This window comes from Patiria miniata, unplaced genomic scaffold, assembly GCF_015706575.1.
Source record: "Patiria miniata isolate m_02_andy unplaced genomic scaffold, ASM1570657v1 HiC_scaffold_1, whole genome shotgun sequence".
Lineage (NCBI taxonomy): Eukaryota > Metazoa > Echinodermata > Asteroidea > Valvatida > Asterinidae > Patiria > Patiria miniata.
The window spans coordinates 20582911-20598011 of record NW_024037047.1 but is presented as its reverse complement, the minus strand read 5'-3'; the positions used below and the strand labels follow the sequence as shown (position 1 = coordinate 20598011).

General features: G+C 39.6%; 1 protein-coding gene across 3 annotated transcripts; it reads right to left on the bottom strand.

Moving 5' to 3' along the window:
• Window positions 1-3834: 3834 nt before the first annotated feature.
• Window positions 3835-14677, bottom strand: LOC119725291 (lysoplasmalogenase-like protein TMEM86A). 3 transcript variants are annotated; one of them, XM_038196677.1, is made up of 2 exons: window positions 14473-14660; window positions 3835-4604 (listed from the first exon to the last, which is right to left on the bottom strand). In XM_038196677.1, exons 1-2 carry the CDS (start codon window positions 14488-14490, stop codon window positions 3852-3854), a joined length of 771 nt encoding a protein of 256 aa, XP_038052605.1. In that variant the 5' UTR covers window positions 14491-14660; the 3' UTR covers window positions 3835-3851. The 3 variants fall into 3 exon arrangements, with proteins under 3 accessions (XP_038052605.1, XP_038052612.1, XP_038052597.1); XM_038196684.1 differs by lacking the exon at window positions 3835-4604 and adding an exon at window positions 10222-11033 and having other exon boundaries at window positions 14473-14677; XM_038196669.1 differs by lacking the exons at window positions 3835-4604; window positions 14473-14660 and adding exons at window positions 10222-11033; window positions 11725-12248.
• Window positions 14678-15101: the final 424 nt, after the last annotated feature.

Here is a 15101-nt window from a genome sequence, read left to right as displayed (position 1 = left end):
CCCTTAGTACAGAGTTTTACTCCAGTGCGTGGCCATAGAATACGGCTAGAAATTAAATAAGTATTGAAAACTCCTGCATGCCGCGTACGCGTTCGACTAAGCCGCAGTTTTTGGCAGATTGTCTCACCGATTTTTTTTCCTGGCGACTGGCGCACGAAGTAAACAGACCGACCAAAGAAAAGACACTAAAAACTTCTTGTTCATACACGTAATTTATTTCTGTGCTATATCATACATAATGTTTGCATTGCGTCTGCGGCTTTATTTGGAAACAGTCGATAGTGTGAATACTGTTTAATTCCCACAGTACCTTTTAAAATGCTGGTGAAAGCCCCAAAATGGTCAGTTCTCTTTCAAATTTGGAAAGAAAAATCTGATGTACATGTACATCCCTCTTACTTTTGGAATATCTGTTGTTCTTGGTGATGGTATATTAAAAATCCGATTCATAAAAGTATCCCCACTGCCTAAATTATATGCTGAAAAGAAATGTGTTGTTTATCAAATGTTTCTGAACATGTTTGATGTACTTGTCTAAAAAATTACCGATTTTTTTTCCATTTCATTTCACTGTTTTGTTAATCACCTTACAAAATCCTTTTTTTTTTAAATACTTGGAAATGGTTCAGAATTTCTTCCCCACACCAACTTATCTACAACAAAAATAACATAAAATTCTTACTTTAATGTTACTTTTACCAAAAAGAACCCTAAACTCTTCGCCCGAAGTAAAGTCTATAAAAGCCTCTTTTTCATTTGTTAACATCATTTTACTACTTATTTACACAATGGTTGCATTGCCTGTTTGCTATAAATGCAAAACAGAAATAAAACTTCAACCTCAAACTTACGAAAAAATTTGATCAATTCTAAAACAACACCAAAACAAAACTAAGCTAAAACCAAAGACTGTCATTTGTGCAATGTTTAAATATGGAATCTGTCACAAATAAATACAATATATTTATGTAGTAATACTTTGATATTTTGTATATCGCTTGCATTGCTGATGCAATTGTAATAAATCCATTTAATTTTTTTTTCTCAAAATAATCCACTCATATACATGTATCTCTACTGCATGAACAAGCCCATAAATTTGTGTAATGTACAATTAATATACATGGCATTAAAATAAATCTTACTTCAACGTTAAATTTACGTTAACTCATGCTTATAATACTCCTTGACTCGACCGCCACTAAAATAAACAGATGTTTTAATTGTGCTGGGGAAAAAAAATATTTACATGTAAGGCCGAATTAAAAAAATTAATGTTTCTCGTCCGGGTTTTTGAAAAAAAAGGAGGAAGAGGGGCTTTTTATTTTTATTTTTTTTTCAAGATGGCCGCCATTTTAAAATTTCCTGCAACCGTTGGTGTTTCCACTGTTCAAAGACACTTTTAAAATGAAAGATAAGTTGGACAAGAGAACTGAACATATTTACAGTGTGATTTACAATGTAGAGTTGTATTGGTCTACAATGAACAGTTTTAGATGCATTTGCTTTAACCTTGGACTTTTTCCGATGGTTTTTTACTGCATTTTTCAAAAACAAAAAATAATTTAAAAAAATCCAGGCGGCCTCCAAAAGGAAGCGTGTGGGGACGAGAAACATGTTTTTTTTTTACTCCGCCTAATACATTATTTAAACTGATGTAGTTTAACAGATTATAATTAATACATAAATACATGTACAATTAAAACTCTCAAATTTTGAAGAGAAACAAAAGTGAAAAGAAACACCGATTTCTTTCATCACAAAATCGAAAAGGATGGAAAAGCTTTGGCAAAAAATAACAACATTTCTGCAACAAACCCCCCAGAAAGTACCAAACACTCCAACTTCTTGAGACTTCTATAGCTTCCTTTATAGAAAAGAGAGCTGTTGAAGAACTGAAAATAAGAAAACAGAAATCCCATTGATGTCAACTTAAATTTCAATCTTCAATGCCAAAAAAACCTTAAAGGGAATGTACAACATTTGCGTTTGCTTCAATTTTCAGAAATAAATGGATTTGAAGGGTTAGTATGTTATAGCAAATACTGTTAAAATGACTTGTTTCACGATTTGGGCTTGTAGAAACAACCATTCATTTTCTTGTAGTCTGGTTCCCCTGAACCCACTTAAGATGAAACAGAGAATGTATAGACTTTGGGGAATTGTAAGATCAGAGAGTCAGTCTAGTAGGCTTGCACCCCTTCACAGGTGTGTAATCAATTGCAAAGAGTTTTTGCAGGAAATCGAGTTTGCAAGCAGTTTTTGAAAAAAGCCAGTTTTCTCCAACGCTGGTCGGCCAACCGTTGGAAAAATACCATTTTTGTTGCAAATGTCAGCACACCAGGAGCCACGATTTTACAGGATGCTTTAGACTGTCATTCCCTAACAATCCAGTAAGGTATTTTGTGATAATTTGATCATTTCGTTTTGTGATGTTTGCAAATGTTGTATCTTCCCTTTAAATTTTAAATGTTTGATAGGTGAATATGAATGAGGTTTAGTGATACAATGTATAAAATAGAAGAGATTTTAAGCATTGACAAGTTTAAAGGGAACACAATGACAAGTTAAAGGAAAAAAACCAGTATTACAATGTACATTTGCTCATCATATTAATAATACTGAATTTAATACTGACCACAGCTTTACTGAAGCAGGGTTGACTAACTAAACTGTACATTAGTTCTATGTCTACATGTACATGTACATGTACATGTATGTGGAAATTGTCTCAACCTCCAAAAATTGTGCTTCATAAGTTGACCACAAACAGCCTGCAACTGTTGTATAATTTCTGGTTAAAGGGAATGTACATCATTGGTTTATGCTGAAATTTTCAGAAATAAACTATTTGAGGAGTAAGTATAATAGATCACATATTTATGAAGCCCGGGAAGGGACAGGGTGGATTTTTTTTTTGGAATTTCCTAATTCGTTCGCACGAATTACTAATTCGTTCGCACGAATTGTTAATTCGTTCGCACGATTTGCTAATTCGTTCGCACGAATTACTAATTCGTGCGAACGAATTACTAATTCGTGCGAACGAATTACTAATTCGTGCGAACGAATTACTAATTCGTGCGAACGAATTACTAATTCGTGCGAACGAATTAGCAAACTCCAAAAAAAAATTCCACCCTGTCCCTTCCCGGGCTTCATACATATTGTTACACTGACATGTTTGAAGTTTTGTGTTTGAAAAAGCTGGAAAAACCAAGAAAAACAAAAATGTTCAAGTAATCTGGTTCCCTAACTCCACTAAAGATGAAATGGATCAATTTATAAATGGCAGGAAATTGTACGGTAAGGGAACCAGTCTTGCTGGCCTGCACCCATTCATGAACATGTAACCAAAAGCAAACAGAATTTGGATGGTACTTGAATGGTAAATATTGAGCAGTGGTTGAAAATAGTTAGGTTTTTCCAACGGTGGTCAGCCGACCACCGTTGGGAATTTATTCAAAAAATACCACTTTTCTTGAAAATGATTTTACACCAGGTGCCACAATTTTACAGGATGCTTTAGACTGTCATTTACCAACATCCTTGTAAGGTGTTTCGTAAAAAAATGATAGTCTTGTTTTTCGAAGTTTGCAAATGTTGTATATTCCCTTTAAATATGGTGGTTCTCTCAAAGCTTGTTCTCTGATTAGTATATTCAAGCTTAAAAAGATCTTAGGTACAGTTAAGTCAAGCCCGCTAAAAAGTAATGGAAATGAATGATGATGTTTTAATACATGTACATGTGTTTAAAAACAAACTTCAATGGTAAATCTGGTTTCCTGAATAAATGGCAAGCACACGACACACTTTAGAAGTCCTTTTTTTCCCTCTCGAAATTCATGAATTTAAGATGACTTGATTTTATTCTGGTTGTTCTTTGGTGATGTCTTGGGCTGGATGCAAGGCTTCTGAGTCTCCTCGTCGGCCATTTTCTCTAGTTCGGGGACGACGGAGAGTGCGATGCCAAGTTGAGCTGTGTAATATGTGGTCATGATGATGTGGTGTCCATAAGGGATGGGCACGGTGAACTTGTTGATGGCCAGGACTGTGTCCGAGATGACAAAGAGAAGAGCGCCCAGGCAAGCGAAGTTCTTGGTCCAGCAGAGAACGGAGAAATTGATCCGGGCGATAGCCCGCCACAACATCGTGATGATGAGCAGGCCGTAGATGACGCAGAGATAGATCAGAGGGCCTTTAAGTCCCGGGTACAGGATCTTGTAGACGACAGCGAAGACGGGTAGGATGGGCAGGAGGAAGCCCCAGCGGTAGGGCCTTCCGTGGAAGGCCACGCTGTAGAGAAAATGAGAGACTGCGAAGAAGAGCAAACCGTGGATGAAGAAGTCTTTGTTGTAGACTAGACATGCATCACCGATGCCGGAGAAGATCAAACCGGTCAGGATGCAGACGGAGTAGCGCTGCTTACGGCTGAAGCCGCTGCTGTAGAGGTAGCTCCCCACGAAGAAGCAGAGGAAGATGATGGGGAGGCATTTGAGGAGGATGCCCCAGGGGGAAGGGTCGTTGCGCTGGGGGAGCCAGTGGACCAAGTAGATCAGGCTGGAGTTGATGAAGGGGAGCAGACGCAGACCTGTAGATTGTAGCTAGGTAGAAAATAAAACAAGAACAGGTACGTTAGAACTTGTCAAGAGATTGTTGGGTGCTTGGCTTTTGGTTGAGATACTTGCTAAGCACTTTTTGAGAAAACCAAAGGGATGTCATCACAGCTTGTGCATACTAAAATATGATTATTACTAAAAGCTGGTAGTGTTTGAATCCTGCCTTCCGTAAAGGTAAGCATTTATTGAAACCAAGTTTAACGTTCATGATACGTGAGGATGTCACGTTGGTAGTTTGGAAACTGTGCCTTTCGGTTAGTTGTCCAAAAACGCCATTCAGAGATTGTGTGTTATTTTGAAAAATAGAATTAGCTGTTGCAAACTGCTTACCAACCAAAAGGAACTATGGTATAAATGCAAAAAAATAGTTAGTGGCCTGACGTTTCGACCCTAGCAGAGTCTTTCTCGAAGGCTGAATGACAAGACTATAAACATAAACAGGTACATGTATACATTACTGATGTAACAAAAGCAGTCAAGTGGAGATAGATGATGCAGAGGAAAATTTGAAGAAGCCTTGGTCTGAAAAGTTTCAGAGACCTTGAAGTTGCAAGTTAAATTTTATTTTACGGGATTTAATTGGATAGAAGTTCCCACGTGCAATACTTTGTGTGAGCACATTGCAGCTTACATATCATGCATACTTTCTTATGCATTTCTTTTTTCAATCGGACCAGGTTTTATAGGATGTAAAAGGTCAAATTATTAGTTCAAAGCCTTGGAACAAGCAGGGGAACCGCAGAGTACAGGCCAAATATAGCTAATCTACAGACATACAGTGACTCACTGCCATAATCTCCTCCAATTGTGCTTGGGCAAGGTACAAAGTACATGTACACTTGAAAGACTAGACTATTTTGTAAGCCTTAAAGGGAAGATACAACATTTGCAAACATCGAAAAATAAAACTACCAAGTTTTTACGAAATACCTTACTAGGATGTTGGTAAATGACAGTGACAAGCATCCTGTAAAATTATGGCACCTGGTGTGAAGTCATTTTCAAGAAAATGGTATTTTTGTATACATTTCCAACGGTGGTCGGCCGACCACCGTTGGAAAAACCTAACTATTTGTCAACTACTGCTCCAACTTTACACTTTTTCCAGTCCAAATTGTGTTTACTATTGGTTACATGTTCATGAACGGGTGCAGGCCAGCTACAACTGGTTCCCTTACCTTACTATTTTCCGGCATCTACAAATTGATACATTTCGTCTTTAGTGAGTCAGAGAACCAGACTACTTGAACATTTTTGTTTTTCTTGGTTTTTCTAGCATTTTCGAACACAAAACTGCAAACATGTCAGTGTATCAATATTTGATCCATTATACTAACCCCTCAAATAGTTAATTTCTGAAAATTACAGCAAAAGCCAATGATGTACATTCCCTTTAATACATTGTGAAATAGGGGTATATTATGAAATACTCGTCAGGGCAAATTGTGAAATAAGGGTCACATCTGAATGCATGCTATTTTAGGCTCACTCCAAAAAACCTGTATCAGACCACACAATGAGTTCAGGAAACACACGCTAGTCCAGTGATTATTGGGTAAACATTTTTGTAGCTAGGGGTGCTCACGGACCCCACCGTTCGGCCTCAAAATTTGTCTTAACGATAGAAATTCTTACTGGAGGTCCCTGCATGGGAGTGCAGGAACACAAAATGGATTAATTTTGATGATGGTTTGAACAGCATGCGTCTCGTTTTATTTTTCAGCCTGCAGCTAAACTGGAATACTATTTTCCTTAACCCTAACCCCCTAGGCCCTTTTTGCTAAGAACCATCCTCAATCCTCCAAAATCCTCCAAAATTTTGCAACTCCGCCTAAATTTTTCAAATTGTCAGACAGTCCTGCCTCAAAATGCATTCATCGTCAATCCTCCAAAATCCTCCTCATCCCAAAATTTTGCACGATTTCGTGTTTAAATGAAGCATAACCAACGCCAAATCCTTCAAAATCATCAGACAGTCCTGCCTCAAAATGCATTCATCCTCAATCCTTCAAAATCCTCTTGTGCTTCAATCACCATTCATCCTCAATCCTCCAGAATCCTCATTTGATTCCATCACCATTCATCCTCAATCCTCCAGAATCCTCATGTGCTTCAATCACCATTCATCCTCAATCCTCTAGAATCCTCCAAAACCGCCAGGAGGATTTTGGAGGAGTGAGGTGGGTTTAATACACAAAATAATTACAGTTCATTGTATTTCAGCCAAATTTGACAAGGAAAAAAAACACCAAAAAGATAGCAATCCAAACCCTGAAGTAAAGTATCGAAAGGGGAAAGAAAACAGACACAGACATGACAGAGAGAGAAAAAAAGTAGAAAAGCCCATCCTTCAGGTCACATGTTCACAGATCTTCACTGATATTACTTTTTATTAGTGATAAATCTCAAACTTATTTTATTTCTCTTAACAATAAAACATATTAACTGCATGTTAACAATATTTTTGAGCACTACCACACACATTTCAACTAAATTTCAGGAGTAGGTTTATGGTGTAATTCGAGGACACACACGTGCAACATCATCGGTGTATTGAGGACGGGAACCAAATCGAGGACGACCTCGATTAAAAAACGTGTACAAAACCAACGTGAGCTGATAAACAAAGGAAAAGGAAAGAGGAACAATAGAAAATCCTTGATTTACACCATAAACAAATGAGTGTGTACATGTACATACATGTGCAAGTACATTCTACCACACTATCAAAGAAAAGTTCTGCTTTCTCTGTCCTATAAAACTGAAAATGTAAATGACATAAATACTGTTTGATACCCTCCCTACATCTTAATGTTTGCATTATCTATTCTTATTGAAGCCTAAAACTAGCACTCCATTCTTTGTACCAAAGAATTTGAATTTCATACTCCACATAACTATGCACACACATACATGTACACAGTTGGTGCGTTTGTTTAGCTCGCCCGGATCGACTCGGGTAAAGGCAGACGGATTAGCCACGACAGCCGGGCTAATCGAACGCTAAACCGCGGGCCGTGCACGATCCTCACGTGATGCGCGTAGCAACGGCAGTCATGGCCGTAGCCACAGACAAAATGCCCATTTCGGATTGGGTTTTAGTTGGAGATTTACTGCTTTTCAGTCAGTTGCAAAACTTAAAAAAAATTGGGCTGGAATTATAGCCTTTAAAGGGAATGTACATCATTGGCTTTTGCTGTAATTTTCAGAAATTAACTATTTGAGGGGTTAGTATAATAGGCCTAGATCAAATATTGTTTAACTGACATGTTTTGAAGTTTTGTGTTTCGAAAATGCTTGAAAAACCAAGAAAAACAAAAAATGTTTAAGTAGTCTGGTTCCCTGACTCCACTAAAGATAAAATGGATCAATTTATAGTTGTCGGAAAATTGTAAGGTAAGGGAACCAGTCTAGCTGGCCTGCACCCGTTCATGAACATGTAACCAATAGCAAACAAAATTTGGACTGAAAATTGTAAATTTGGAGCAGTAGTTGAAAAATAGTTAGGTTTTTCCAACGGTGATCGGCCGACCACCGTTGGAAATGTATACAAAAATACAAGTTTCTTGAAAATGACTTGACACCAGGTGCCATAATTTTACAGGATGCCTTAGACTGTCATTTACCAACATCCTAGTAAGGTATTTCGTGAAAACTTGGTAGTTTTATTTTTCGATGTTTGCAAATGTTTGTATATTCCCTTTCAGTTGCCATGCACTCAATAAATGATTACCTTTAGACTTCACAAGAAAGATATTTTTTTAAGTCCACTTGACATTTCCGCTGTCCGGCCGCCATATTTGTCCGTTTTATGGAATGAACAACGTATGCGTGTGACGTACATGTATTTCCACCAGTGACTCTGCTCCACAAGCAGGGTCTGTGGTGGCTGACCCAGGTGAGCCCCGAGAATGACGTCAGAGCTAATCCGGCTGACCCGTGTTGACCCGGGTGAGCTAAACGAACGCACCCTACAGTATGTACATACATGTACTACAATCTTCCTACAGAAAAAAAGAATTCACCTCTTTCTTATATCTATTCTGAAAATTACTTTTAATAGCCATCGAAAATGCTGCTTTTCATCCCCTCCTTGTCCTTGCATTGTTGAATTAAATTTGAAGGTCTGCAGAAGTAAATTTGGCCCTTATTTTGATATTTCAGTGTCTAGCAAAGCTCAAATATTATAATTTGCATTGCATGGCTACCGGTACATACGTGCATGCATCAGGATGTTTTTTATAAATTACGGACCGCATTGGACACAACTCCTCACTGCACTCACTGCACTTAATAATGCCCACATAAAAACACAAAGCTTCATTCTGTGGTCCTATTAGGCCTGATGAAATGAATGTTCAGGTTATTGTCTCTGAAGTCTGATCTTCCCACAGTGATCGCATTCATTTTAAAGCCAGAGTCCATCATTTGCAGCTATCCAAAAAGTGACTGCCATCATTATTGTTGGAAAACATTCTTGGTTGAAAGATAGTAAGGGGACTAAACTCCCTGTGAAATTATTCTTTCTGGCAAGCTGTCATTTTGAAGAAATCAACAAAAGAAGGCCTTTCCAACAGTGCTTCTTAAGACGCACCGTAGGAAATTTTCAATTAGTAGTTTGTTTTGTTATTCGGCAAAGCGCGCGCAAGCATTGGCACGACGCACATGCGCGCGGTTGCTATGCGCTGCACATACGCGCGGTTTCTATGCGCGCGCGGTTGCTATGCGCACGGTTGCTATGCGCGCGCAGTTGCTATAATTCGTCGGATCAGTGTGCGACATCGCGTAGCTGCAATCGGCTCAGTGAGAACGTGTATTGGACCTGAATTCAGGCCCAATTAAAAATGTGATTCAGCAACTTTTGATTTGAAATACAGATCCTAGAGTGTTATTTTTCTCAGAATATACAGCTGAAGCTGAGCTGAAACTTCATCAGGTTTAGTTGTTCTGTACCCTTCTTTAGATTTTGAGCACTTTTGTTGCTTCAGACGAACAAAATGTACAAATTACAAATGATGGACTATACCTTTAAAGCAATATTAAATCATTTACTGGCAGTGAATTTGGTCCCTCTGTAGAACTTTAAAGCTATAAACCATCATTTGCAGCCATCCGAAAAGTAACTGGCGTAATTACTGTTGAAAAACAAACTTGGTTGAAAGATAGTAAGGGAACTAAACTCCCTGTGAAATTATTCTTTCTGGGAAGCTGTCATTTTGAAGTAATCAACGAAAGAAGGCATTTCCAACGGTGATTCTTAAGAAGCACCATAGGAAAATTAAAATTAGTAGTTCGTTTTGTTATTCAGCGCAGCGCGCACAAGTATTAGAACGACGCACACGCGCGCGCGGTTGTTATAATTCGTCGGATCAGTGCGCGACGCCGCGTATAGCTGCAATTACAAAACAATTCAAAACATGATTCAGTAACTTATGATTTGAAATTGAGATCTTAGAATGCTGTTTTTCTCGGAATGTACAGCTGAAGCTTAGCTGAAACTTCATCAGGTTAGTTGCTCAGTATCCTTTATTAGATTTTGAACACTTTTGTTGCTTCAAACGAACAAAATGCACTAATTACAAATGATGGACTATAGCTTTAATTAGAATTGTCAAAGCAAAATCAATTCAATAGCAGACAAAAACATCTACATCTAGCAGTCTTTATTTTTGTAAATCTTTCGTCTGCCATTTTGCAAGTCCTTTGTTAATTTTCCTTCTTGAGTCCATTGGCGCACACAGAATTTGCGTCTTGCTTTTCAACATCTTTATGTATGGAGAGTGTGATGAGAATTTGTGAGGCGTAATACGTCGGCATGATGAGGTACTGTGCGTAGGGCAGCGGCATCGCAAACTTGTTCAGCGACAACACCGTGTCCGAGACTAAGAACAGGAACGCCCCCCAAAATGCGCAGAGCTTGGAGACGGAGGGGTTGCGGAAGTCCAAACGTGCCGCGGCCCGCCACAGCATCACCGTGATCAGCTGGCCGTACACGACGCCGGCCCAGAAAACCTTGAAGCTGACCCTCGGCGCCAGAATGGCGAACATGCTGACGTAGAACGGCATGTAGTAGGCCATGAACTTCCACCACATGGGCCGCTCGTGGAACGCGATGCTGTAAAAGAGGTGCGCCACGGCAAACGCCAGCATGCCTTGGATGAAGTAGTCCTTTTGGTAGACCAGGTAGGCGTCACCGGTCCCCGAGAACAGCAAGCCTATGAGGACGCAAGCGGTGTACCGGGTGAGGCCGTCCTGGAGAATATGCGTCCCGACGTACAGGCAGAGGAAAACGATCGGGAGGCACTTGTAGAGGACTCCCATAGGGCAGGGAGGTTCACCATGGGGGACCCAGTACAGGAGAAAGAACAAGGATGAGACTATGCAGGGGAAGAGCAGCAAGACTGAAGATTTGGTCTGGAAAGTAAACAAATTGGAAGCAAAAATTCAGAAAAATACAGGGTTTTTTTCTTCTGGTCAAATAAAAATATGTAATCATCAGTAAACTTCGGCCAAGTCGACATCGTACAACTCGTCAAAGTGCTCAAATCGGCGCTCTGTCCATTTTGGGGGTCGTCTAATTGAATGATGCAGTCGATATCTGCAATGATGCAGTCAATGCGTGCGTGGTATACACACTGTGCACGTATGTATTACTACTTTGCACCGAGGTCTCCACAATCAATACCCCAAACGTGATGATAAAATTCGAGGATTAATTTGCTGGATTCAACTCGAGCATTAAAGAGATAAACCAGGGTAAATCGAAGCCAATTAGTGCAATGAATCATGTGTGCAAAGGCCATTCATGTAAGTCAGCAAAATGACGACTTAATTACAGCAGATGTCGGCATTCGCGTAAGTCGTCACAAATCCTCGGGTCCCGAGAGTGCCGACTTAGCTGGAGTTTACTGTATTTATATGAAATGCTAAGTACTTGAATATGATCGGATATTCAAATATTCGGCTTAGTCGGCACAGCCTTACAAAACATCATTTTTCCAACAAAAACTGAACCACAAAAAAGTGTACAAAGTGGATTATGTGATGTGTAAAAAAGGCCTTGAAAAATACAGACGTGTGCATGAGAAAATGGAAAAATACTCACCATGAAATGTGACATCTCGTCGATGAATCGTGAATTTAAAGCAGATGGGCAATGAAGCATTGACAGCATGAACGGCGAAAATGTGCGCTCAGAAAGATAACAATTCAGTGCTCCAGATGATCTTATCACAAGCGATTGATAGGGTTTGTAGCTATTTTTATGAATTTCAACTGCCCTAGGATGTACACAACATGTATTAGTAATTCCACGAGCGTGCGTGGAACACGGAATAATGTAGTGCGTCTGTGTCCCACATGCCAAGAGGCCGAAGGCAGACGAACTTCATTTTCCATGTTCCACAAGCGCGAGTGGGGAAACAAACTGATCTTCAAGCAAATTTGACACACAGTTAGTTAAGATGGAATACGCACCATGCGCTTAACAGTGGTTTATTACATGTGCACACATGTACATGTGCGTGCAGCGGAAATGGCGCAGGCATATATTAGAAAAGCGCGATTAACGGCGTGTCACTGTTTGTTGCCATGGAGTTTGCTTGAAGATAAAAAGCTGTGTAAAGCTTAGGCCAAGTTCGGGCAAGGACCATAGTCGACTAGTGGTTGATTTGTGACGTACATGTACCTTACGCCTGCGCACTGATAGCAACGTGCGAACGCCTCTAGTCAAACGCTGGTCAAAATGTCATCGCAAAACTTCTAGATCCTGGCTCTCTGCTAGCGTTATGAATGCGCACGGCTATTGGTTACCAGCGAAGCAACCAACCCCAGTAGGCTGGTTCCAAATAGTCGACTAGCGTAGTCAACCACCGTCGACTAGACAGAGTTCGGGCAAACGTTAGTTAACCATTGGTCAACTATAGTCCTTGCGCGAACTTGGCCAAAAATGCGTTCAACACTTCATCAAACTAAACTGTACATTATTAATTAATTAAACTTGTGTAGCCAAATGAATGTGTCTCAAATACCGGACTTCTTCCGTATTTTATAGAGCTACATGTACTCTGTTTACTCAGCAATGAAATGTATTTTCTGAGAAGTTGCATTTCCTACATTTGAATTCCTTTTCACTTGTTTTTACATGTATACACGAAAGTTACTTACCTGGTTATAACCAGGGGGAAAAAAATGAATTCTGTACTTCTAGGGGAAATTATTTGGCAATTCAGGAAAAACGACTCCAGAGGAAATTTAGCATCGCTGTGCAGCTTGAATTACGGAAGAAACCCAGTAGTACACAATTTTAAAGGGGTTAAAACCCATGAACAGTTTGAAGAATACCAGATGTGGACAGCAAAGATGGGCCACTTAGACTTGTTTCAACACAAACATGCAGGTACGTTCCTGTAGAGTGCAGTGTAGGATTTGGGCACAAACTTCTTCAGGAAAAAAATAATCCGAGTCACTTACTATGGGTAGGGCTCTACATATCGCCTTTTTAACATCTGGTCATGATCTGGCAATAGTAGATCAAGACCTGATGTTAAAAAGGCGATTTGGATTATACTTCATTGTACTCTGATACCTGTAAATTCACCGATGTTGGTAATCACAATAAATGAATAAATTTGTAGAGTCCTGGTTAGCACTTCTGGGGAAAAAATAGACCCAGTAACTGGGGCGCTTAGAACTTCCTTTTTTTGAATTTTGACTTTGGTTGGTCGTCAAAATTCTGGAAAAAAAAGAGTTCTAGCACCCCCGTTTTACAGTCATGTTAGTTTGAAACTTTGCATGGGGCTAGTGTATATTACTATACCTCATGAATATTCATCAGGCAACCACAGCATTTCATTGGTCCACTCCAGCAACTCCACCATGTGAAAGTTTTTACTAGATCACCTCGTGTCTTCGTACGCGCTCGTGATGCGCAAAAACCAGGGAGGTACTGTCACACACCTGGATCGCAGCCTTAGATTTGTTCCAGTACTGTGTTATCTCTTTACCAATGACGCATGCACTTTACGTGCGTACCGTGGAGAACACCAGTGAGGACAGTTGCATGTGCCAGTCTCACGGCATACATGTACATCAAAATGGCGACCGGTGGTGTTTGCTTTGCGATTTTAACCGATGAGGAAATGGGTGAAATTTTTCACAATATAAATTTACTTTCTACGGTCTCCTTAAATTAAAATACTGCATGATCAAGACATGGTGGAATGGATGAATGAAATACCACAGCTGCCTGATGAATATGAGGTATTGTAAAACAATTAAAACATGTTTTTGCGGGGAAATAGTGAATACAAATGACCCCTCGGTGTTGGATGACTGGGACTATCTCCCTCAGCTTTGCCTGGGGAGATACATGTAGTCCCAATCTTCCAACACCTCAGGGTCATAAGTTTTCACTATTTCCCAACAAACCATGTTGTATTACATGCAATACTAGTACTAGCATGACTAGTGAAGTTTGCGGCAACTAATTCTGAAACTGAAAGTGAAACAAGCAAAATAGGTTAAATTTTGTAAGAACATACTAGAAAAATGTAAGCCAGTTCCTCAACACCATATGCATCACTGCATGTATAAATATAACATACATTGAGGGTTAGTAGGGCAGACCATGGGCAAGCGAAGGAAGTCTATTTATCTTGCATTTTGCAATCATAATCCCGTTCATGTTCAGCGCGATCGGGCGATCAGACTTCAGAGGCGCTGTACCGTTCACTTCCTCAAGTTTCTGTCGCACTAGGCCTAGTCGAGATTTGTGAAATCCTCACGAATTTCTGCCTTAACAAATAACATTGTTAGCGAAAAATACAAACACAAACGGTCTTGAAGTACTTACTATTTTAATGATGCCCATCTTGATTCAAAATATTTCGAGTAAAATGGTTAAAATGTGGTCAACAATTTGATACAATTTCCATGAATTCAGAACCGGCCTCGTGAGTGTTGTAATCTGAATGTACTTTGTCCATGCAAATCGATGTGGCCGCGCCGGCCCGGGCACTGCAGTGTGTGTGCGTCACATATGCTGAGCACGTGACATTGTTGATAAACGACAGTGCACGTGACTTATTTACGTGACGTCAACCAGTACACCTGTTTCATTGGTTATGTGTTATCTCATTTAAATAATAATCGCAGATGTGTAAAATGACGTAGGCGTATCCAATAATCTTTCTGGGAACCAAAACCTAACCCACGAAGAAATGATTTCTTTGCCGATAGCGTTATTGTGTAGCGGGTTACTGACTGAAGTGAATTCCGAAGATGAACACTTTGTAAAACGTCGGGGTATTTATCATGCATATTAATAAGAATTTATTTTTTCGCTGTTTTTTAGTTCTATAAATGCATATATTTTTGGGAGGCGACTTGACACAATTGTCTTATCACTCTTATGCAAAAAGGAACCGCCTTGGTAGCTTGCCCAAGTTAATTTTGGTCGATAACCCGTCACGTTGCTTTCCC